Genomic DNA, 22,511 nt, shown 5'->3' with positions numbered 1-22,511 from the left:
AGTTGTTGGAGATTCCTTTTACATCTCAATTATACCATCAGTTCCCTTCAAATCCATACATATTAATTGAATGCTTCCTATGTGTTATGCATTGGGCAGCTTGCTGAGTGTGAAGGTATAATAGAAATGCTTTGAAGATAAGCAGACTGGAATTCTATTCATTTCTAGCTCTTTCTCTTACTATCTAAGTGATTTAGGGCAAATTACTTAACTTCTTTGACCGCAGATTTTTAATCTGTGAAATGAAGAATATGGATCTCAGTGGTGTAGGAGGTTATAAAAGAGACAGGGCTGGCACAGTGTTTGGAACCTAGTTGGCGCTCAACTCATGTTAACCTTGTTATTCACCTAAAAGGAGCACCTTTTTCACCACTTCGCCATTTTACAGTAGAGGAAAGAAACACGAAGGATGCCTTAAGAAGGCAGGTGCCAGTTGCAAAGAGACAGTGGGCCCATAGGTTCTTTCCAGATGTCTCTATTTTAATAACATTATTATGTGTTGGATTTTTAAAGTAGGATGTGTGCCAGGGCAGTCTTATAATTCAGTTTCAATTACAGTAACTGTTATGCGTAGCAATCTAGCCAAAGGTTGGCAAGTTCCCTGTGCCCAGGTCCTGAATGTAATAGCAGCAATGGCTTTGCAGGGCTTCATCAGCTCCCCATTACTGTCTCCTTTTGATTTAGTGGCAGCCTTCTCCCCTGAGGTAGAGTATTGATGCCATCTCCTTGTGGCTCAGTTTTCTGGGAAGATGTTTATGCTGCCTGGGACCTGCCAGAAATTTATTTCTGATATTTCCTATTATTAGATATGTCTTATATAGATATAAGACATAGTTTCCTATTTCTTTTTTTTTTTCTTTCTTCTTTTTTTGGTAACTTCTTTTGTAAAACAGAGCTGTTTTACAGAAGCATTCCTTACACTCTGGATTCTATTTTTAGTAAGTCACCAATGAACATTTATTTATTAAAATTATGATAATTATTCATGTCTTTTATATTTAAAAATTCTATTCAGAAACCAATATCAATATTGCTGGTGTATTTTGTAGAAAAATATATATAAGGGGGAAATTTTGAAATTTCCTCTCTCCCTTCCTTCCTTCCTTCCTTCCTCCCTCCCTCCCTGTCTCTCTCGGTCTCTCTCCCTCTCTCTCCCTCTCTCTCTCCCTCTCTCTCTCCCCCCTTTCCCTTTCTCTCTCCTTCCTTCTCTCCCTCCTTCCTTTTTCCTTTTTTGCTTTCTTTCTTCATACTCCCGTTCTTTCTTCTTCTTCTCTCTTTCTCCCCTTTCTCCTCTCCCTTCTTTTATGTTTTACTACTCAACTTAATGAATCCCTTTCCCAAAGTCCTCTTCTTATTGTCTGCAATGTCACATTTTATTCCATTCCATTCCTTCTAGTTCTATCTTGTAGCACACTTCAAAGTCCTTTGTATTACCCGTATTTACAGTCTCCCAATATTTGTAGATTCTTATCATATCCCTCATTGTCACTTAGCCGAGTAATAGGCACTTATCTCCTTTAATATGGCCTCATAAATCAGACCTTTCTTTTCTCTAATCATTTTTTTTTAATCATTCCCTAAATGGTTTCCAATTTGTCTGTGTCTTTCTGAAATGGAAGTGCCTCAAATGTAATGCAGGGATCCAAGGCTGAAACCTTACTGGCTACAGTTTGCCATTCTTTCTGAACAAACATTTCATAGCAAGTAAGTGTAGTATGATTCCTATCTTGCCAGTTTATTGTTTTGCAAATTCATGTAATATGTCCTTACTGAGGTTGTCTGAAATAGATAAAAATTGCATTTTTCCCAGGAGTCAGGGGGACAAGTGTTTAAACCCAGATTCAACACTATTAGTGACACTTGCCCTTAAATTCTGTGTACCTAAATTTCCTGATATCTAACACAGAATTAATGATATCTCCTCTCATGATGACAACCCAGATTAGGATGACATGAGCGAAGTGTGCAGGACACTTATGGGACCCTGAGAACGAGTACCTCCTTAAAGTTTGCACTTTGGTGCCTCACTTGCTTCATTTTAGTTCCAACCCTTCTCATGAGGATAAAATAATATAATAGGTGTGAAAATGCTCTGAAAACTGTGAAGATATAGACAAATATCAGGTATCACCATCATTGTTCTTCACCAGTTCAGCTCAACACAACCCATCAACACTGGAATAATCACACATATGGAGCTCCCTTTGCCAAGCCCTTCTCTCTAGTGTTATTAGTTCACTCTTCCAAGTTCATGTGGGTGCCCTGATTATGCTAGCCCCTGCATACCCAGGCACTTCCAGCCCCAAACTCACCCAGTATACTGTTCAGATACAGGCCTTATTATTTCCTTATCCTGCCATCAGAATTTACTCATCTAGATTCCCATTCCCCCAGAGCTTTGCTTATCTGCTTTCTTGAAAATAACAAATTTAGCAGATGAAACTACATTTGTTGTTGTATCTATAAGGAAGTACTGGCTTAATGTGTAACCCACTTAAGGTGACAAATTTGTAATTTCATTTAGGTATTTTGTAGATATGATGCCTTACTCTCCAAGTGCTCTAATGTATGTTTTTTTAAAAGTATTTGATCATGAACTGCAGTTAAGAAGTGTATTTTTGTCATGACCTAGAACACATAAACATAATTAGAAAAGAATTCCACAAAATACTACAGACCCTCTCTACTTTCAGATCATTCACCTATTCTCTTCTCTTCTCTTATCCTAAAGAATGAATTTCATTCCATTTTTTTCTAGTGTACTCAATTCAATATTAGTTTGTTCCATTTTTAAAAAATTGTTGACCATGAACCCATTAAGTTGATTTTACTATTTGTTAATATGAAACAATAATTAGCAAAAAAACACAGACATAGAAAACAATACTGTGGTTACCAAAGGGGAAAAGAGGGGGGAGAGACAAATTAGGAGTTTAGGATTAAAGGATCCACACTATTATATGTAGAATAGATAAACAACAAGGACCTACTGTATAGCACAGGGAACTATATTCACTATCTTGTAATAACCTATAATAGAAAAGAATCTGAAAAAGAATATACATATATACACATATATATCACTTTGCTGTACACCTGAAACTAACACAACATTATAAATCAAATATACTTCAATTAAAAAAAAACACTCAGAAGGATCGTTTTTCAGTGGAACTCAGTGGATTGCTAGGGAACAGACTTTTAACTGATTGTATATACGACTGTGTGCATGCATGTATCTGTGTATGCCTGTGTAGGGTGGTAGAAGGCAAAGCTTGTCTGACTTCACCGCGGGTAGAAGGGCATTAACCTTGACGGGTCATCCTTATCTCATGTGTACTGATATTTAACAGGTTACTAGGTAACTCAAGGATCAGACAAATTCCTCAAGAAGTAGTAGGCTCATATTGTGTGGATAGCTAGATTACCACAGTGGGACACTGAGGAGAAGGCAATCTCCAGAGACCCAGGGAGGTAACCAGTATTTGGGACTTTCTAAGCAAAAAGAGGAATTCTGGTAAATGGTAGACAGGTATTAGAGGTAAGCTATGGATTTAAATATAAAGGAAAGGGCTTCCCTAGTGGCGCAGTGGTTGAGAGTCCGCCTGCCGATGCAGGGGACACGGGTTCGTGCCCCGGTCCGGGAAGATCCCACATGCCGCGGAGCGGCTGGGCCCGTGAGCCATGGCCGCTGAGCCTGCGCGTCCGGAGCCTGTGCTCCGCAACAGGAGAGGCCACAACAGTGAGAGGCCCACGTACTGCAAAAAATATAATATAATAAAATAAATAAATAAAAAGGAAAAACTAGTTATTCACTGGATCCTAAGATCACAGCAGGGCTTCAGTCATTCTGTGCTACATAATGTATCTGTTGCTTTGTTGCTGCTTAAGTCTATTTTTACTTCAGAGGTAATTGATCCAACCAGATGCAAATGGGACCAGGTGATCACAGCTGCAAGCAAAGCCTGTCTGAAGGAGCAAAGAAAGAACGGTGCCTGGTAGATCTTGGGAAGCAGATGGGCCTTGGCCCCCTTTAAACTTATCTTTGGCATTTCCCTCTTTTTGCCTGTGAAGAGAGCAGGGCCTGAGTACCACATAAGAATTTGTACCTCCCTGAATGTCTTTTAATGTATTTTTTTTATGACTTACTTCATAAATTCTCTCTTCAAATTGGTCTGGTATATTATCTGCTTAGAGTTGCAACTCATTCTTCCCAGGTATGCACAGCCATTATCAAATTAGTAATATTCCAGAGTTGATTTTCTTAACAGGAAGAATTATATTGCGTTTTCTCCGTTGCTTATTTAAGGCTTAAATATAATTTTTTCTTAAACAATTCCTGATTGAATGACTCCATATTTCTGAAATCTTGGAAAAATATAAGCTCTAAAGGGTTTTTACTAACCCTGTGAAGTTACAGGATTAAGTCCACAAAGAGAAAAATAAGCTTCTCTTTATGCCCAGGATCTTTAATAAAGTGAATCCCAAGTTCATGTAGAAACTTGCAGTTGTAGGGACACATATCAGTGAGCACTACAACAGTAACAGGATTTTAGAACGAGAAGAAAGCACAGAGTAGTATGTCATTTTCTTTTCTGCTATTTAGTGGTACAATAGTAAAAAAGTACTTTAATACACAGTGCATAAGTCTCAAAAATATAAAAGTAAATAACTGATATATAGAAAAATGACCTTTTCAAAATCCCATTTCTAACTTTCCAAGTCAGGAGCTTAAGGGAATGGTGAATCCAAGGTGCTTTTTCCAAATGGAATAGAATTGTAGAGGCTCATTTCTACCCTGGGTAGCAAGATGTTAATTATTAGGATTGCTGTGACTAACAATGATGCTGTGAATTGAACTTCTAATTATTCTGGTAATGTAGGCAAGGATACTGCATAATTGAAATTCAATGATAATACAAAAGGCTTATTCTAACCATGGATTTCAACCTCCTTCCCTAGCAAACCTGTGCATAAGTCAATGAAAAGTAGCCATGTTGCTCTCTCCTTTGAAAATCTCCCTTTTTGGTGATGCAGTTTACAAGACAAAGTAGTTTAAATATGATGAGAAGAGTCTGTGCCTTTTCTGTGAGTTGGATAAAGCTTGAGTTATTTTTCATGCTAATGGCAGTGAGCACACTAGCGGGCTTCAGGCAGACTTTAGGTTCTATTGCCTTTATGCATGAGGAAACCATTTGCAGATGGAACCTTGGCCAGCCATGCCAAGCTTCAGGAGCCCATATTTGCTGGTTAGCCAGGTATGACACTCCTGGTGAGGTGAGAGAGACAAGCGACCATGGGAAGCTCAAGCCGTTACCAGGTTACTCATCAGCAGGGCCCACAAGGCATCTGCCATGAGAGTCATCTGTCATTTTCACAAATGCTTACCAGTAAACATATGGTTCTAAAAATCCCATTCATTCTCATTCTCACTGGTACAGAGGATTGGAAGGTTTGAGCTTGATAGTAGCCAGAATTTAAAAGGAGTTCCCAAAAGGGGAGCTAGAAAATGTTTGAGCAAAGGCAGCATCATCGGAACCACTGCATAACTTTCCCCCACAGCTTCTTTGAAGGGTAAAAGACCCATTTGGATACACAAGTTCTGACAGTAAATACTCACACATACATACACTTTCTGTTCTTTATAGTCATACTTTATCAACTCATAGATAAATAATAGAAATGAATGTTCTATTTATTATATTTTTGAAATGATCTAATTGTTAAAAAAAAACGCAGTTGATATAAATACATGTTTGCCCATTTGATTTCCTCCATGAATTTTATTGCTTTTCCCCCCCAAAATATAGAGAGTCATAGAAAAATGATGAAAGTGTTTTTTGGACACTGAGTAACGAACAGATTTTCACAATTTTATGTTAATTAATCAAAATGATTTCTATGTTTATTAATGAAAATGTGTTGATTAACTTTATGTTAAAGTCATTAGGGTTTAAAAATTATGAAAAAGAATCAGTTGCCACGTGAATTGAGAGTTTGATCAAATCCAAGATTACGTAAAAACAATTTGAAATATGCGGTACCCCAGACCAAATGCCAGTTTTCTCCTCTTGCTAATGACAAGCATTTCCATCTTACAAGACACCTTTCCAGTGTCTCTTAAAAGCTGGCTATTCAAGAAATATGAAAGTCAGAGCAGCTCATAAGAAAAAAGTGATGTTACCGATGAGAATACCGTGTCGGGCAGTCCCTTGAGTCCCTAAAGAAAGGGAGTATATGAAACCCTAAGCTAGTTGTTCCCAGAGCAGAAGCTGGCCACTGAAAAGCTGGCTTGATAATTTGGGAGCCTGCATCCGTCAGTGTGCATCAATGAACTTGATTGATTGCATCAACCACCATTGGGGTAGTGGCTATTAAATTATTATTTAGAAAAATAAATTTGGATGTTCAGTACAGTAAAACCTTAACAAAGACTAAGGAAGGCACATTTTTTCAGACTAGTGATTGTCTTAGAACCTCTGGACTGTCTTAGAATGTTCTGGATTTTCTTAGAATGACTCTAGATTTTCCAGTTCAACCAGCTGTTCTATTGGATGAGTTTCTGTACCTGCTAATAAACTGGTTCTTAGATACATATCCTTCTTTATGTATTACTGTCATCAAGCATCAAATAGCCATGTTGCCAGTGGTCTCACTTTTCTTGCACAAAAGTAATGAAAGGAACTCTCACACCAAGGTGTTAGTGATTAATGTTTTCTGCCATTCAAGTTATTTTCAGGACATGAAAAATGATATAATTAATGGTGGGATTCTAGGCATGGTGATTCTTTTTCGGAGGGTTATGCATCTGGCTTAAATCCTCTTTGTGCCCTTCCTTCCTTCCAATCCTCCTTCACTTACTGCAACATTTACTGATCAACTAATGTATTCTAGTCACATGGATAAGTACTGATGCTAGAAAGATTAATAAGCTATGATTCCTCCTTTCAAGGACTCATAGTTTCATAAAGGAGGTAGTTATGCCAACCAGTTCATAAATCTTGAAAGGATCATAGTTGAGATAAGTACAAAGCAGAAAGGAAAAGGGGGTCAATCTTGTCTGGTTAGGAGCTTGTGAAAGACCCCACCCAAGTGAAAACACTTAAGCTGATTCTTAAATTATGGATAATAATTTCTCAGAAGGAAAAGGAAGCAGTTGGAGAAATAAACCTGGTATTTTGGCTACAGCAGTAGTTCAGCATGACTTGAAGACAGATTGTTGGGAGATGAGGCTGGAGATCTCCTTGAAGGGTTGGAAGGAAACTTGTATGCCTTGCTGTGGTTTGGGAATTTCATTCTGGAGTCAGTGAGATACCACTGAAAATTGAAGATGGAGAATGACATGTTCCTATCACTCTAACAACAGTGTAGACTGAGGGTACATCAGAACGGGGAAGATAGGCTTAACAGAGTTTTAACAGGCACACGTTGAGTGGATGTCATAGGCCAGACATGGCACTAGATTCTGGGTATACCTTGGGAGCAAAGTAACTATAACACCCACCTCATTCTAGGTATAACAATAACGATAACAACAGTACCATTTCTTTTCTTTTTTCTTGGTACTTATCTGGGTTGCTTCACTTGTTTTAAGTATTTCGACTCAGAAACTCTGATTTGTTATTACTATGTATATTTTATAGGCAAGGTAACTAAGGTTAAGAGATGGTATCTTCCCAAAGCTGTGTTGCCAATAAACTGTCAAATTAGGAGTTGCACCCAGGCAATAATTTCACTGTGATCTATTGTGATGGGAGTAAAAGAGATATCTGTAAAATTGGCCATGACCACAGTAAGAACAGAACTAGGCCACAGTTCCTTGCTATAAGAGGCAGGAAAAAAAATCTAGTCTATAAAGAATCTATAATGAAGGTAATATGGAAGCTATAGCATCAGGGCACCAAACATGCTACTCTTCACCCTTTCCTAGATTGTTTTCTCTGCTTTCTGCATGTCAGTGGATGAAGCCAGCTGGTCAATGTGCAGTCTAGTGCCAGAGTGGACAACCAAAGTGCAGCTGTGGCTTTTTCTAGCCATTTTCACTTCTTGCTGCACTGAGTGGCTGGTGGACAGCTTCCACTCCAGGACTTCAAATCTGTCTGTTGGTTCCTGTGCATTCCGCAGCCAAATGCCTCATAGCTCTCTGCTGAGCATCCTCCCAAATTTAGTTTGAAGAAAAATAATAGAATAAAAGTTGTCTTTCAGCATCCCATAACCACAGGACATCTGAAATGCTATTCAGAAGTTAGAGTAGAAATATACTGTGGTAGGCAGAATTCTAAAATGGCCACAAGATTCCACACCCTGGTGTACATGCCCTGTAAACTCCCTTTCCCTTGAGCATAAGTAAGATTTGTAACTATGATATCTGTGGATCTGTGGTAACTATGATATTTAAGTAGGATTTGTAACTGTGGTAGTGATATGGTATTAGTGCCATAATTATGGGACTGTATATGGCAGAAGTGACTTTGCAGTTGTAAATAAGTTTCCTAATTAGTTGCCTTTGAGTTCATCAAAAAGGGACTATCCTGGGTGAGCCTGACCTAATCAAGTAATCCTTGAGAAGAGGTCAGAGAGATATGAAACATAAGAGATGCTTTCCCGCTGGCATCGAAGGAGAAAACTGCCCTGTTGTAGAGGGCAAAGAACTAAAAAACAACTTCTAGGAACTGAGAGTGGTCCCTGTCCAACAGCTAACAAGAAAATAGGGACCTCAGTCATACAATCACAAGGAAATGAATTCTGTGAACAACCAGTGTTTGCAAAAGCAGACCCAATGCTTCAGATGTGATCATAGCCCCAGTCTACACTTTGATTTAAGCCTGAGTGGAGGACTCAGAAAACCCATAACCAGACTCTTCATCCATGGACACTTTAAAATATTCAATTTGTGTTTTTCGAAGTCCCTCAGTAAAATATTAAATTTGTGCTTTTCGAAGTCCCTCAGTTTGTGATCATTTGCTATGCAGCAGTAGAAAACTACTACACTAATGCCACAGTGCAGAGAGGTGCCTTCCTCAGTTATCAAACTAGCAGGTCATGCTGGACTAGCTTGTTCTTATGCCCCTTTAAAAATGTTTTAAGCTTTTCATGGCTCTCTATATAAGTTTAACATAGCATGCCATCAATTTTATATAAAAGTTAATCTTTTTAACTCTTTGAGGCCACTTTGTGTTGTTTAATGAGTTACATTTCCATTGCGCTGATGATCATTTTTCTTTTCAGTGTGGTCCTACTAAACATAAGTCTTACGTGTGTGCTTCACATCAAACGTAAGCTTAATTATTATGCAAAATTTGATTCTTGCATGATGTCAATATCATGGCTAGTATAGTTGAAATATTCCTGTTGAAAAGCAAGTTTATTAAAAAGTGATTAAGTTAGAGTTGTTAGTAATTAAACTACAACATATAAGTAGCATGAATAATTGTCAAGGGGATTGTGTATTACTTCTCATATTTTGTATTTCTTCGGTGCAATAAAAGAATAAGCAATTTTTATACTCTATTACAGTGAGGAAGTACAGCATGTCAAATGTAATGAGGAATGATTGGTTGGAAGGAACAATATTTGGAATGAAATCTGGCTAAATATGTATCTGCAACTAAGATTTCCATTAAGCAGGGCTAAAAATCTGTAGAAATTGCCCTGGGTTTAATGATCACATAAATAATCCTGTTTCCATTATTTGAGTCTTACATGATTTCATAATAAATGAATTATGCATCAGACAACTTTGTGTCTTTTGTTACTTTTATAGTATTGATTTAGATGAAGATTATCCCTGGGAGAGTAATGGGAAAAGGCTCCTTGTGGCTGCTGTTTTGTTTTTTATTAGATCTCAAACTGAAATGTTACTTTATCTAAATCAGCTTCACACTTCCAAACATTGGCATCCATCAATTGCTATTTATTTCACTTTGCTTGGTTATTGAGACAGCTGCATATCAGTGTTCTCCCTCACTTAAGTGATTACATTTAGAGCTAAAAGGAGGATGCTGTAGAGATAGATTCAAGATGGAAGCGAGGATATGTAACAATGCAGAGAAGTGTGGAACGGTTTACAGTCTTGTTTCCATTTAAGTTTGCATCTGAAGTCCCTTGGTGAAAGAAGTTGTGATGGATTCTGGGAATGAATCATCAAAAAATACTTTGACAACATGGTATGGAAACTTGTATCTATTCATAAATGATTTACAACTATCTTACTTCTAGTAGAAAAAAAAAAAAGACTTTCTAGACAAGTTTGAGAAACTGATGGAGCCCCTGTCTATTCTTAACCCTGTCGAGTTTGTAAAATGTGTGACTCTCAGCTAGTTTTTAATAAGGTGGGGAAATGTCTCCCTGGAGGCTGTGTTACTTACTGGGTGAGAGTGTTTAAGCAGATTAATGCAGTGTTTCTCATGGTGTGGTCCAGAGAAGTCCTGCATTAGAATCATTGGAAAGTTTGATAAAAATGGAGATTCATGAGCTCTATCCAAGACCTATTAAATCAGAATCTCTGGGGAAGGTCTGAGGATTCACTTGGAAGAAGATTTCAAGGTAATTCTGTTGCACTCTAAATTTCGAGCACCGCCAGTTAATGTATAATAGTTCTCTGTTCTCTCTTGCCAGTCCTGGATAATATTGCTACTATTTACAGTTCTTTCAATTTGTCTTCAATCCTATAAAGATGCACTAATATACAGCTTCAAAGTGTGTCTGAGGCATGCCTGTTTTTCCTCTGTTTAACTACCTTCACCCATTGAGCAGACTGCCTTTGCTGTTTATCCTGAGGACAAGGTTGCCTGGTGAAGTCTGGTGCAGTGTTGGTCCCTTACCATCCAGGATATCTAGTCATGGAATGTGAGTGTGATGCCTAGGTGGGGCTGATGAGACCGAAGGGGCAGTGGAATATGTCCTTGAAAATGAATTTCCTTAGCACATGGCAGGGCTCTGAAAATCCAGTTGAACCTGAGTCTGTAGTCTGATGCCACACTAACACCTCACTGTACCTGTTCATTCTGTGGAGTGTGCCAGAATGGAAAGTGATTAAGATGTTCTCAAAAACCAGGGCCCAGGAAAGTTTCTTCAATGCTATTTACATTTTTTTTCCTTTGCAACAAGGATATCTAGATTTCCATTTTTCTTAAGAAGAGCAATTTAAAAGTCAAGTCATTGTAAATGAATAGATTATCCTCATATCACTTGTGATGAAGATGATGGTAAACCTGATGAGCGGGTATGAGCAATGTCTTTTCTTTAGAATCCCAACTCAATTGAAGATACCCTACTCCTTTTTTTTTTTTTAAGATTTTTTTTTTTTTTTGATGTGGACCATTTTAAAAGCCTTTACTGAATTTGTTACAATATTGCTTCTGTTTTATGTTTTGTTTTTTTGGCCCCGAGGCATATGGGATCTCAGCTTCTGGCCCAGGGGTCGAATCAGCACCCCCTGCATTAGAAGGAGAAGTCTTAACCACTGGACCGCGAGGGAAGTCCCAAAGATACCCTACTCCTTCTTATCCACATGGTGTCTGGGAATAATAATAGTATTTAACTAATTGAGCTATTTGGGTTTATTGAGATAATTTGTATAAAGCAATTAGAACAGCACTTGATGTATAGCAATGGGCTCAATAAGTAATTACAATAACACTTACCATTCATTGAGCATTTACCATGTGACAGTCTGTTCTAAGTGCTTTACATGAATCATCTCAGCAACTTTGCTCGAAGTCAGGAAGCTCTGATGTAGCAGAACGGGGATTTGAACCCAAGCATGCTCCTAACTTCTGCATTATCCTACCACTTCCATAAATGTGGGTCATTATTTCTTCACATTAATATTGATACACAATATGTGTATGGTTGTGTATGGTACAAGCCAGATGCAGTGAACTTGATCTTGGTTCCATTCTCCTCCCTCCCACTCAGGTCTAAGTGGGACCTCCCACTCTCATGGTACTTTCCATACTTCCTTAAAGGCTTTCACCAGATGCTGCTGTGCATGTAAAACACTATCTGATCATGATCTCTGTGGAGTCACACCTAGGTTTAAATCCTGGCTTGGGTATTTCCTGATGTAATCTACTAAGCCCCCTATTCTTCAGTTTCTCCTGCACAGTGGAGATAATGGCACCTACCTCATAGGGTTTATGTGAGGATGCAGTGGAAGAATTCATATAAAGTGCTTGGTTCACTAATCTGTCAAATAGTGATTATCCTAAAAATATTAGGCACTATCATCTAAATTTTGTTTTAATAGATTTTAAGCTTTGCAAAGACTGAAGATAGGGTTTTTATTTCTCATACCACCTTGTATAGTACCTGGACCATAAATCTAACAAGTGAATGAATGCATAATCAGAAATATATGGAATGAAGTTTGGTTTTTGACCAGGCTAACTAATTGAGACTCTAGAACTAGGGTATGGAGAAAGCTCTTCCAGCCCACCCCGTTTAATATCATCCCCAACTCGGAATCAAAAGACACAGATACAGGGCTTCCCTGGTGGCGCAGTGGTTGAGAGTTCGCCTGCCGATGCAGGGGACACGGGTTCGTGCCCCGGTCCGGGAATGTCCCACATGCCGCGGAACGGCTGGGCCCGTGAGCCATGGCCACTGAGCTTGCGCATCCGGAGCCTGTGCTGTGCAACGGGAGAGGCCACAACAGTGAGAGGCCTGCGTACCGCAAAAAAAAAAAAAAAAAAAAAAGACACAGATACAAATAACTAGAATCCCTTTGTTTCCTGCCTCAGTTCATCAAAGGGCAGCCTCATCTCTCATCTTGGAAGGAAACATTGTTTTCCTTGCAAAAGCCATATTACTGAAAATGAAGCAGAAATGGGTTCATTCCTTCCAGTAACTGGTGATTTTGAAAAAACAGTACTTTAGGGATATGCTCTGAAGTGCAAAAGTATCTCTAATTAAGTGTTCATTTTTCTGGGGACAGGCCAAGGAAACCTTGTAGTGGCAGCAGAGTCTGAGCGACTCCCCCAAGTTGCTTTGTTGATGTTTCTTTTAAACAGATACCCGACTCTGCCTTTAACCCTCCTCGTTAGCTTCTTGAGAGTATGTCATGGAAAGCTTTTGGTAAACAATCCTAACAGCATCCCCTTTCTTTCACCACTACCTCATGCTCACCCCTCCGCCTCCAACCACCCCCAGGGCAGGGGCGCAGAACTTTCCTGGGTCTAAAATCACATCAACCCAGAAAGGGTAAGCCGTCTTCTAAAAGGTCACCATAAAGTGTTGGTTATTTATCCCTGTGGAGTTAGTGAAGGAAAGCATGTGTCAAGCACTTAGTGTATATCTGGCCACTGTCAGTGTATAGCTATCAGCTTGACTGGCCTCTGATGCTTTGGGACATGGGGCAATGTACCAATTCCACCTAAAACTCCACTTCTTCATCTGTTTGATGAGGATGAAAATCTTTATCTTCTTCAGAGTGGTTGTGAGGGCAGGACAGTCACTGTGCTTAGCCCTGTGTTTTGGCAAGTTATGTGCTCCATGAGCCTAATTATCATTTACGAATATTATCGCACCTAATCCTAACAAAACCCCCAAGGGAGGTATGTTGGCCCCATTTGGAAGACCAGCAAACTGAGGTTTAGAGAGTTGAAGTCACTTGAGGGAGGTCAAAGATCTGGAGTCTGTGCCCAGGTCCCTTCTTTCTATTGATTACTCTAGCTTTTCTCTTGTAAAAGGGAAGGCCAGGCTCTGTAGGAAGAAAAAACATTGGACTAATGCTTTAATTTGAGTCCAAGCTATGAATCGAAGCTAAGAGTTATTGACAAAGTCACTTTACCTATTTAGACTGCAGTGTTCTTCCAGCTGCAGTCAAAGGATGGGAGTGGATGCCATGCCAGGGTCTTCTCACCCTCCATATCAATGGTGTTCAGGTATTTTGGACAGGGACACCTCCTCTGATGCCTTCCTTGTATTGCTTTCCTTGGTCATGTTGTCAGGAATCACAGATACTACTCACGTTAAACACAGAAAAGAACATGGCCAAGACATTTTGGCGTGCAGGCGCGTGGCTCACCTTAAGGAGAGGTACCAGCAGCACCGTGCTGTTGTAGCCTCCTAAGAGAGTGTGCAGAAATCTTACAAGAATCCCCAGGCAGACTTGGCACTCTAGATAACAGAGAGTGAGGCCTTGGAATCAGTGAGAGAGCAGGTGGCTTTTAGGGAAGGCGAATGTATCGGTTACATTACTCATTCAAAAACTAGTCACTGCCTCTTGTGTGCCAGGCACTATGCTAAGTTCAGGGATATCCCAGTGAACAAGATGGATAAAAATCTCTGCTTTCATAGGTAGGAGGTTATATTCTAGTAGGAAGAGATATTATATAAATAAGTAGACAGATATACATAACAAGTGGTGACAGTGCTTTGGAGGAAAATAACACTTGTTCAGAGAGTAGTGACTCCAAGGTCTGAGGGCTGGTGTGCTGTTCCACATACTGCAGCTAGTGAGGGCCTCTCTGGGATGGGGCTTTAGAGCCAAGACCTAAATAAAGCCGCTTATTCATGGAGCAGTCTGGGAATAAGCATTCCAGTAGAGGGAATGGCAAGGGCAAAGGCCTGAGCGTATGAGGTAAACAGTCTGAAAGGAAACCCCACAGGCACTGGGAAGAACAATTCAGTTCCAGAGGAACCCATAACTGTAACATCCAGACTGGGTGGAAAGATCCTTATTCGGGCACTTTTCACTAGCAAACTGCCTACACACAGTTCTCAGTCCAAAAGCATCAATTTTATTTTATTTTAATAAAAATTATATATATTTAAGGTATACAATATGATACTTTGATATACATATACATAGTGAAATGATTACTACAGTCAAGCTAATTAACATATCTATCTCCTTACACAGTTACCTTTTTTTTTGTCATGACAGCACCAGAAATTTGCTCTCTTAGCAAATTTCAAGTATACAATATGGTATTGTTAACTGTAATCATCATGCTATACATTGAATGTCTAGAATTTATTCATCCTACATGACTACAACTTTGTACCCTTTGACCAACATCTGCCCACCTGCCCCACCTCCCCGCCCCTGGTTACCACCATTCTACTCTCAGCTTCTATGAATTCAAATTTTTTAGATCGCACATAATAAGTGAGATCATGCAGTACTTGTCTTTTTGTGTCTGGCTTATTTCACTTAGCATAATGTCCTCCAGGTTCATCCATTTCATCCATGTTGTCACAAATGGCAGAATTACCTTCTTTTCCAAGACAGAATAATAGTCGTGTGTGTGTGTGTGTGTGTGAGTGTGTGTGTGAGGCATTTTCTTTATCCATTTATCCACTGACAGATACTTAAGTTGTTTCCATATTTTTGTTGTTGTGAATAATGAACGTGCAGGAATCTTTTCAAAGTACTGATTTCATTTCCTTCGAATATATACTCAGAAGAGGGATTTCTGAATTATGTGGTAATTCTATTTTTAATTTTTTAAAGAACCTTCATAATGTTTTCCCAATGGTGGTACTAATTTACAGTGCATAAAATTACCCTTTCTCCTTACCCTTGCTAATACTTATCTTTTATCTTTTTATTAACAGCTATCCTAACAGGTGTGAAGTGGTATCTCATTGAGGTTTTGATTTGCATTTCCCTGGTGATTAATGATGTTGAGCACCTTTTCCCAACCTGCTGGCCATTTGTATGTCTTTTTTGGAAGAGTGTCTATTCAAGACTTTGCACATTTTTTAATCGAGTTGTTTGTCTTTTTCTGCTATTGAGTTGTATGAGTTCCTTATATATTTTGGATATTAATCCCTTGTTAGATATATGGTTTGCAAATATTTTCCCCCATTCTGTAGGTTGCCTTTTTATTTTGTTGATTCTTTATACTATGCAGAAGCTTTTTAAATTGATGTAGTCCCACTTGTTTATTTTTGCTTTTATTACCAAGACATCAGTTTTAAATGTGAACATAAAAAACTCAATCATTGAATTTTATTTATGAGGCAAATTGAAGGGCTCTACTGAGTTCCCCGGGGGTAGAAAAACATAGAAAAATCCCATCTGAGGACCACAGGTTGTGTGTGTTTAAGTAAGTAAGAATAATCCTGTGAATGAGCAGGAAGGAAGAGCCATGAATTCAGTTAACTACTAGTTTGGAAACTTCTCATGTTGCAAAGTTATGGGGGTTAATGGATTAATTAGAATGTCACGAAACAGTTTGGGAGGGTCATTTGGGGTGTAACCTTCATTCCTGGGCTGATAAGTACTTGTGCCAATGCTTAGATTTTTATTTCATTTAAAGCTGTGTGGAATAATGGGAAGAAATAATGGACTTTGAGTTGAACAAATCAGGTTTGAATCTTGGTCCCATCACTCAACAGCAGCATGGCCTTGAGCCTGTTATTTAAATTCTTTTTTTTTTTTTTTTTGCGGTACGCGGGCCTCTCACTGTTGTGGCCTCTCCCATTGCGGAGCACAGGCTCCGGATGCACAGGCTCAGCGGCCATGGCTCCTGGGCCCAGCCGCTCCACGACATGTGGGATCTTTCTGGACCGGGGCACGAACCCGTGTCCCCTGCATTGGCAGGCAGACTCTCAACCACTGCGCCACCAGGGAAGCCCCATGTTATTTAAATTCTATGAGGTATAGTGTTTCTCTGTAAATCTCATCTAATTATATTTATTTTCAGAGTAACTAAGAGGGAAAAACAAAGTAAAGCATCTGGTATGTGGTAATTACATAATTAATGGTGACTGTTGTTATCCAACAAGTATCTATACCGCACGTCTATATGCCCTCCATGGAGGCATGTGGGGAGCTTAAAGGGAAGGAAGATGTGACTTATGCCCTCTAGAAACTCACTCTTAAGTTGTGAAGATGTCCACCCAATTGGCTATAATATAAAGTACTGTAAGAGAAAAACAAGTACTATAAAAACACAAAAAAGGAGAGATTTCTTCCAATTCTGCTTGGAGAAGTTTCATGGAAGAGTTTTAGGAGCCCGACAGGCAGAGTTAGTGTGGAAAGGATTTTCCAAATACATGCAGTATTTTTGAACAAAGCCCAGAGATGGAGAAGCTCAGAATGAGTCTGGAGGAAGGAAGCTGAGCTGTCAGGTAGAGTGAATGAACAGAAGTAGGGCCAATGAGGTGCAGTCCTCAAGCTGGGACCAGATCATGTAGCGACCAAGACGCTGTTCCAAGGATCTTGACTTTATTCAGTAGGCAGATAGGGAGCCATGGAAGGTTTCTGATTAAGGGAACAATAAGATGAGGGTTGCATCTCAAAGTAATTACCCTGGCAACTCTACGTGGTATGCATAGAGCATGGAGAGACTTGTGATAGAAACAAGAGCCAGCAGTGATTGAGCACTTACTCTGTTCTAACAGTATTACTCATTAATCCCCTCAACAGTCCAATGAGCTAAGTGCTACTGCCTTGCCCCCTTTTACAGATGAGGACATTAAGGAATAGAGATGTTAAGTAACTTACCCAAGGTCACACAGCTAATAAGAGGTCAGTCCTGAATCCAGGCAGTCAGACTCTGGAGTCCATCCTCCAAACCATTACTCTGTATTGCTTCAAAAACGGACCAGGGGCTTCCCTGGTGGCGCAGTGGTTGGGAGTCCGCCTGCCGATGCAGGGGACGCGGGTTCGTGCCCCGGTCTGGGAAGATCCCACATGCCGCGGAGCGGCTGGGCCCGTGAGCCATGGCCGCTGAGCCTGCGCGTCCGGAGCCTGTGCTCCGCAACGGGAGAGGCCACAACAGTGAGAGGCCCGCGTACCACAAAAAAAAAAAAAAAAAAAAAAGCTGACCAGAAGTTAAGGATGCCTGCATGCTACCCTGCCCTACCTCTGCCTGATGTTTCTTCCTCTTCCTTGCTCCTCAGTTTGCTCATCTCTGAAATAGGAGACTTGAATTGGGTTTCTGAGATGCTTTCTAACTCTTGGGGTTTTCTTTTTTGTTTTTTTCTCTTTTGTTTAAATTCTGTATTTGAATGTGGGCCTGATCTATTTGATCAGTACAGTAATGGAGGAAACACAAACGTGAAATGGTTGTGCAAGTTAAAGACAGAAACTCTAACCAAGTTTTGTTTCTGATTGATTTTTTTTTCTTCTGAAACTTTCTCTTGCTTCAAATTTACTCCAATCAATTAAAAACATACAAACAAGCATAGAAGGTACACAATGAAAAACAATATGTACATGTTTTGGTGTATTGAATGGCAATGAGCTAATACATAAGGGAACTGCTCAACTCTAAGATTTACAAACACTAAGAATACTTACTAATTTATCGTAATCATGCTTTGAAACGATGTGATAGTTACTACTCAAACCAGAGTATTAGTTCACAATGACTCACACAGAGCCCCAGGATAAGGCAACTCATTGAAAAAAGAAAGTCAATATTGAACAAGTCCCTTAAGCCGCATTTCTCTCTGCGCTCAGCTAGTTGGGACAAAATACACACTGCTTTTCCTGACTAGTAAACAAGGTTTCTGAAGCAGCTGAATCCAAGCTGTCATTTCGCCTCTCAGCATTTTCCGGTTTTTCTTCTTATTTCAAGATGCGGTGCTCTGGTCCCTGTCTGCAGCGGGAGTCCAGACTCTGGTTAGTTTCCGTTTCCAAGGCAACTGACCAGCCCAACAAAGCCACAGCGGCGCCGGGCGCGCTGGTCCCGGGGCCGCGGAGCCATCACTGCCGTGCGTCCTGTTTTCTCCGGACCTTCCTGGTGATCTCCCGGGTCTTCGGGTGATCTGCGCGTTACTTCATGCGTGGCTGTCTCTTTGTGTAAGAGTGATAAAGAGGAAGCTGATAATTCGACAGGCCCGACTTTATCCGACTGCCACTTCTAGCCTCTGCTACAATAGACAGGATGAATGCATTTTCTCTCATTCACGCCCTCTCTCCATCTCGTCGTCTCCTCGCCCTGTCTCTCTCTCTCTCCCCCACTCCTTCCCTCTCTCCCTCCCTCTCTCCCTCTCTCCCTCTCTCCCTCTCTCTCTCTCTCTCCCTCTCTCCCTCTCTCCCTCTCTCTCTAGCTCTCCTCCTCCCCTTCTCCTCTGGCAGTAGCCTTCTTAATGTAGTTTAATGGCTTTACAAAGAAAGCCAGGCAGAGGAGCACTTCTCAGTAGCTGTGGTCGGACCATGACCTAGCTGACCATGAACTTGGAAGGGCTTGAAATGATAGCAGTTCTGATCGTCATTGTGCTTTTTGTTAAATTATTGGAACAGTTTGGGCTGATTGAAGCAGGTTTAGAAGGTAAGGGAGTGCTTTTTAGTGACTTCTAAAAATTCTCTGTTTTGCAATAAAAATTTCTTAAGCGAGTATAAGAGGCACCTGAAATGAGATCAGAGAAATGTTACTCTGGGGTGGACATAAAGAGAGGTGGGTTTTTCAGGATAGGAAAGATTAATAAAATAAACTTTCTGCAAGTTTCAGTAATGTTTTCAGAGCAAAAGAATGTTAGAAGTATGAGAAACACTTTGAATCAAAATGTTAGAACCTAAACTGAGATAAAATGTTTATAATTGGTATGTCTGCTTATATTGAGAGTATTTAGTCCATATTGATGTTATATTATTTTATCTAATATCCCCTTTCATTGTATCAGCAAATTTTATTTGGATATATTGTGAGGTCCACTTGTTTATTGCTATGTAAATGCATTCATCAAATCGAAATGGTTATACATTGATTATAATTTCTTGTGGTTTAAGCTTGGAGCCTAAGAATGATAAGCTTTTTATACGGTGTCTCAAGAAGTATTTATAACATTACTTATTTTACATCCCAACGGAGATTCTAAGGGGCAGAGTCCCCAATTCATATGACAGATCTTAACATAGATTCCAAAGAGCCAATTGTTTTTCAGGTGTTGCTGTTTACATTCATCAGATGCTCATTCCCCTATTCTCCTTAACAATCTCTCTTTCTTTAAAAAATAAGGTGTGTACTTGCCTGTATCTTTTCCTGAATTTGATGTTTCTCTGAGTAAATTCAGATGATTATTTTCTTACTGTGTGGAACACATTTGAGAGTATTTTTGCATATGGCCAGTAATTGTTTCTGTAAACTTGTCAGAGCAATTTTAAAAGCATCCCTAGGTGATGTTTGAAGTAGTTATGCTTTGATATTCTTCTTGTTTCAAATTTTAAACTTGAGTAAAAATGCAAATATGTTATAAATGTATTTACATTCACAACTAATTCAGTCCTCTGGAGAATGACTGCCACATGTGACATAAATAAGGCTGCATTTACAAATAGCCAACGTCAAATTACAGTAAGTGTGTCACTCAGATGTAGGTTATAGAAACCTACATTTGTAATTGGTTGTGTGGGGGGATAGGGTGGAAAGCAGGGTTTGTTGAAGTAATTTTGAAGTAAGTTTGCAGAATGCTTTTTGCAAGCCCTTTCTGATGGCAATATTTGTAGTTCTAAAAAGAGGATAAAATTCTGAATTCTGGGAGTAGTGATTGCTCTTTAAAATTGCCTTTATCTTTTGCATTGTTGTGATAAAGCAATAACTTGGTTTGGCTTCTCTGCCCTTTAGTGTGTGTTATTTTCCTGGCAAATGTGATCGGGACCTCCCATTTTAATGCCCTGGTTTTTATTCTCTCTGAGACTGACAGTTCCTTGGAGTAGTGTTGGTATTTCTAGCTGTGTTGAGGGACTTTTTTTTTTTTTTTTTTTACCTGAGTTCATGGATGATTTGTGGTCATTCTTTAAACTCTTTTGACATTTTACTGTGCATTTTGTGATTGAAACCTCCTCTGATATTGGTTTTGTTTTAGGAGCACGAACATTTACTCTCCCAAATGATAGCATGTGTTTCCTTCCTCTAAGGACTGCTAACCTTTATGAAACTATTTTTTCCTATTCTTTATTATATTTCAAAATATACTAATTTGCATGAACAGTTTCTATCTTGTATTTTATATTTTACAGTATCAGCATTTTCCAGGCCAACATTGTACTAATACTATGGAGAGAATGTGCTTTCTCATAAACTTCAATATAAACCCATATCTGAATTCCAGGTTTTAGAAAGTATTTTGAAATGGTAAAATGTTAATGACCACCTGAATGAGGAATTATACTCAATATGTAAAAGTTGATAGAGAAAGAGAGCAATAGTGCTTTCCATTTTGAGGTTTGTATAAGACTTATCGCCAAAATCAATGCTAGAGTCAGAAAACCTTCAAAACAATATTTAAGTTGACCACACACTTTGTTTACTGGAGCTATAAAACGAATAAACAGACTGATAAGCTCTAATTCATTGAATATAGTTTGAATATATAGATCAGAATGCGCACACTTTAAAGTTACAACCTAGTTTTAATGAATAAAAAGTATAAAGAACATTTAATATCAAAATAACATCTTCATAGATTTTTCTGAAGCTTTCTTCAAAACAAACACGGGTGCTCCTTTCATTCAGATTTATTTTCAAATAAGAGTTCTCTTCCTCCCCCCTCATTTACATATCTAAGTTGAGGATAATGATTTCTTTCACCTTCCTTATTTCTGTCTGCTCAAGTGACCTAGTAAAGAAATTTGAGTATTAAGTAGAAAAATTTGAACCTAGGTTAAAGCCCTATGAGGATGATTTTGAGGGGTTTTTTTCCCCCTAAACAATTAAACCTTTTCATCTAAACTTATAACTGTTTTATAGTGTAGTCATCATTCAGAATGTAGTTTTTTTTGTATTGTTATATATGCAACATGCATTATGTCCTCAAGGGCATGTATAATACTATGTTTGCATAATATAGTTATTATCTTGCTTTAAGTATGTATAGAAAAAATGTACTTCAAAATAAATTGGTAACATTAAAATCTGAAATATTTGTACTTGCTTATCTTTGAGTACTTTGAGCTTCCATTCTTTGCAGGAGACTGTGGAGTGGGTCCTGGATGTCCTGGGTCCTTCTCTTCCAGTCTATATATGATATGCATAAACACATAATGCTACACATAGATCCATGGCATGTATTTATAAACAAAAAAGTTTCATTTAGCAGGTAACAGTCTTTAATATGAGAAAATAAGACAGTAGTAAGAGTACAGACTCTTACCCCTCCTTTGCCACTCTCTTGCTTTCTAACCTTGGGTAAGCTACGTTACCTCTTTAGTTGTCTAAAATGAGAAAACTGGACTTGATAACCTTCATGGAAGTTTCCATTTAAAAAGTTCTATAAGTCTATCAGGTAATTAAACTTTGATCATTTATATAACACATATCCTTTTTTATGAAATGGGTATCAATGGCCTACTTTGGGATTGATATGCAGTGCTGTTACTAGGCTGATCTTTCCTTCTCTTCCATAGTGGGATAATTCATCATACCTCAGGAGATTTTCATTGTATTTCAGGAGAATAGAGAAATGTCCTTTCCTGTAGCTCTAGAATTTGGCATTTGGGGCTGCTATTTTAGGCATCCGTGTGATAGAGTTTCTCAAAACTTACATGGGATTTCAACAACAGATAAACACATCATGTTATAATTTATTAATATTTCATAGTTCAGTAC

The 22,511-nt window shown here is 39.0% G+C and overlaps 1 protein-coding gene across 5 annotated transcripts in view; it reads left to right on the top strand.

Annotated features, from left to right (window-relative positions):
• KCNIP4 (potassium voltage-gated channel interacting protein 4) overlaps positions 1–22,511 on the top strand; it is a 1,198,945-nt gene that overhangs the window by 654,153 nt on the left and 522,281 nt on the right. Inside the window, exon 1 of one of the 5 annotated variants that reach the window (XM_060299201.1) lies at positions 18,980–19,235. The exons of 3 other annotated variants lie outside the window; for them this stretch is intronic. In XM_060299201.1, coding sequence (XP_060155184.1) covers positions 19,136–19,235 — 100 coding nt within the window. In that variant the 5' untranslated portion in view covers positions 18,980–19,135. Of the gene's footprint in view, positions 1–18,979; positions 19,236–22,511 lie in introns of those variants that run through there. One more of the 5 variants, XM_060299204.1, reaches the window with a different exon arrangement.

This window comes from Globicephala melas, chromosome 5 (assembly GCF_963455315.2).
Source record: "Globicephala melas chromosome 5, mGloMel1.2, whole genome shotgun sequence".
Taxonomy (NCBI): domain Eukaryota; kingdom Metazoa; phylum Chordata; class Mammalia; order Artiodactyla; family Delphinidae; genus Globicephala; species Globicephala melas.
This window is presented reverse-complemented; position numbering and strand designations above follow the sequence as displayed.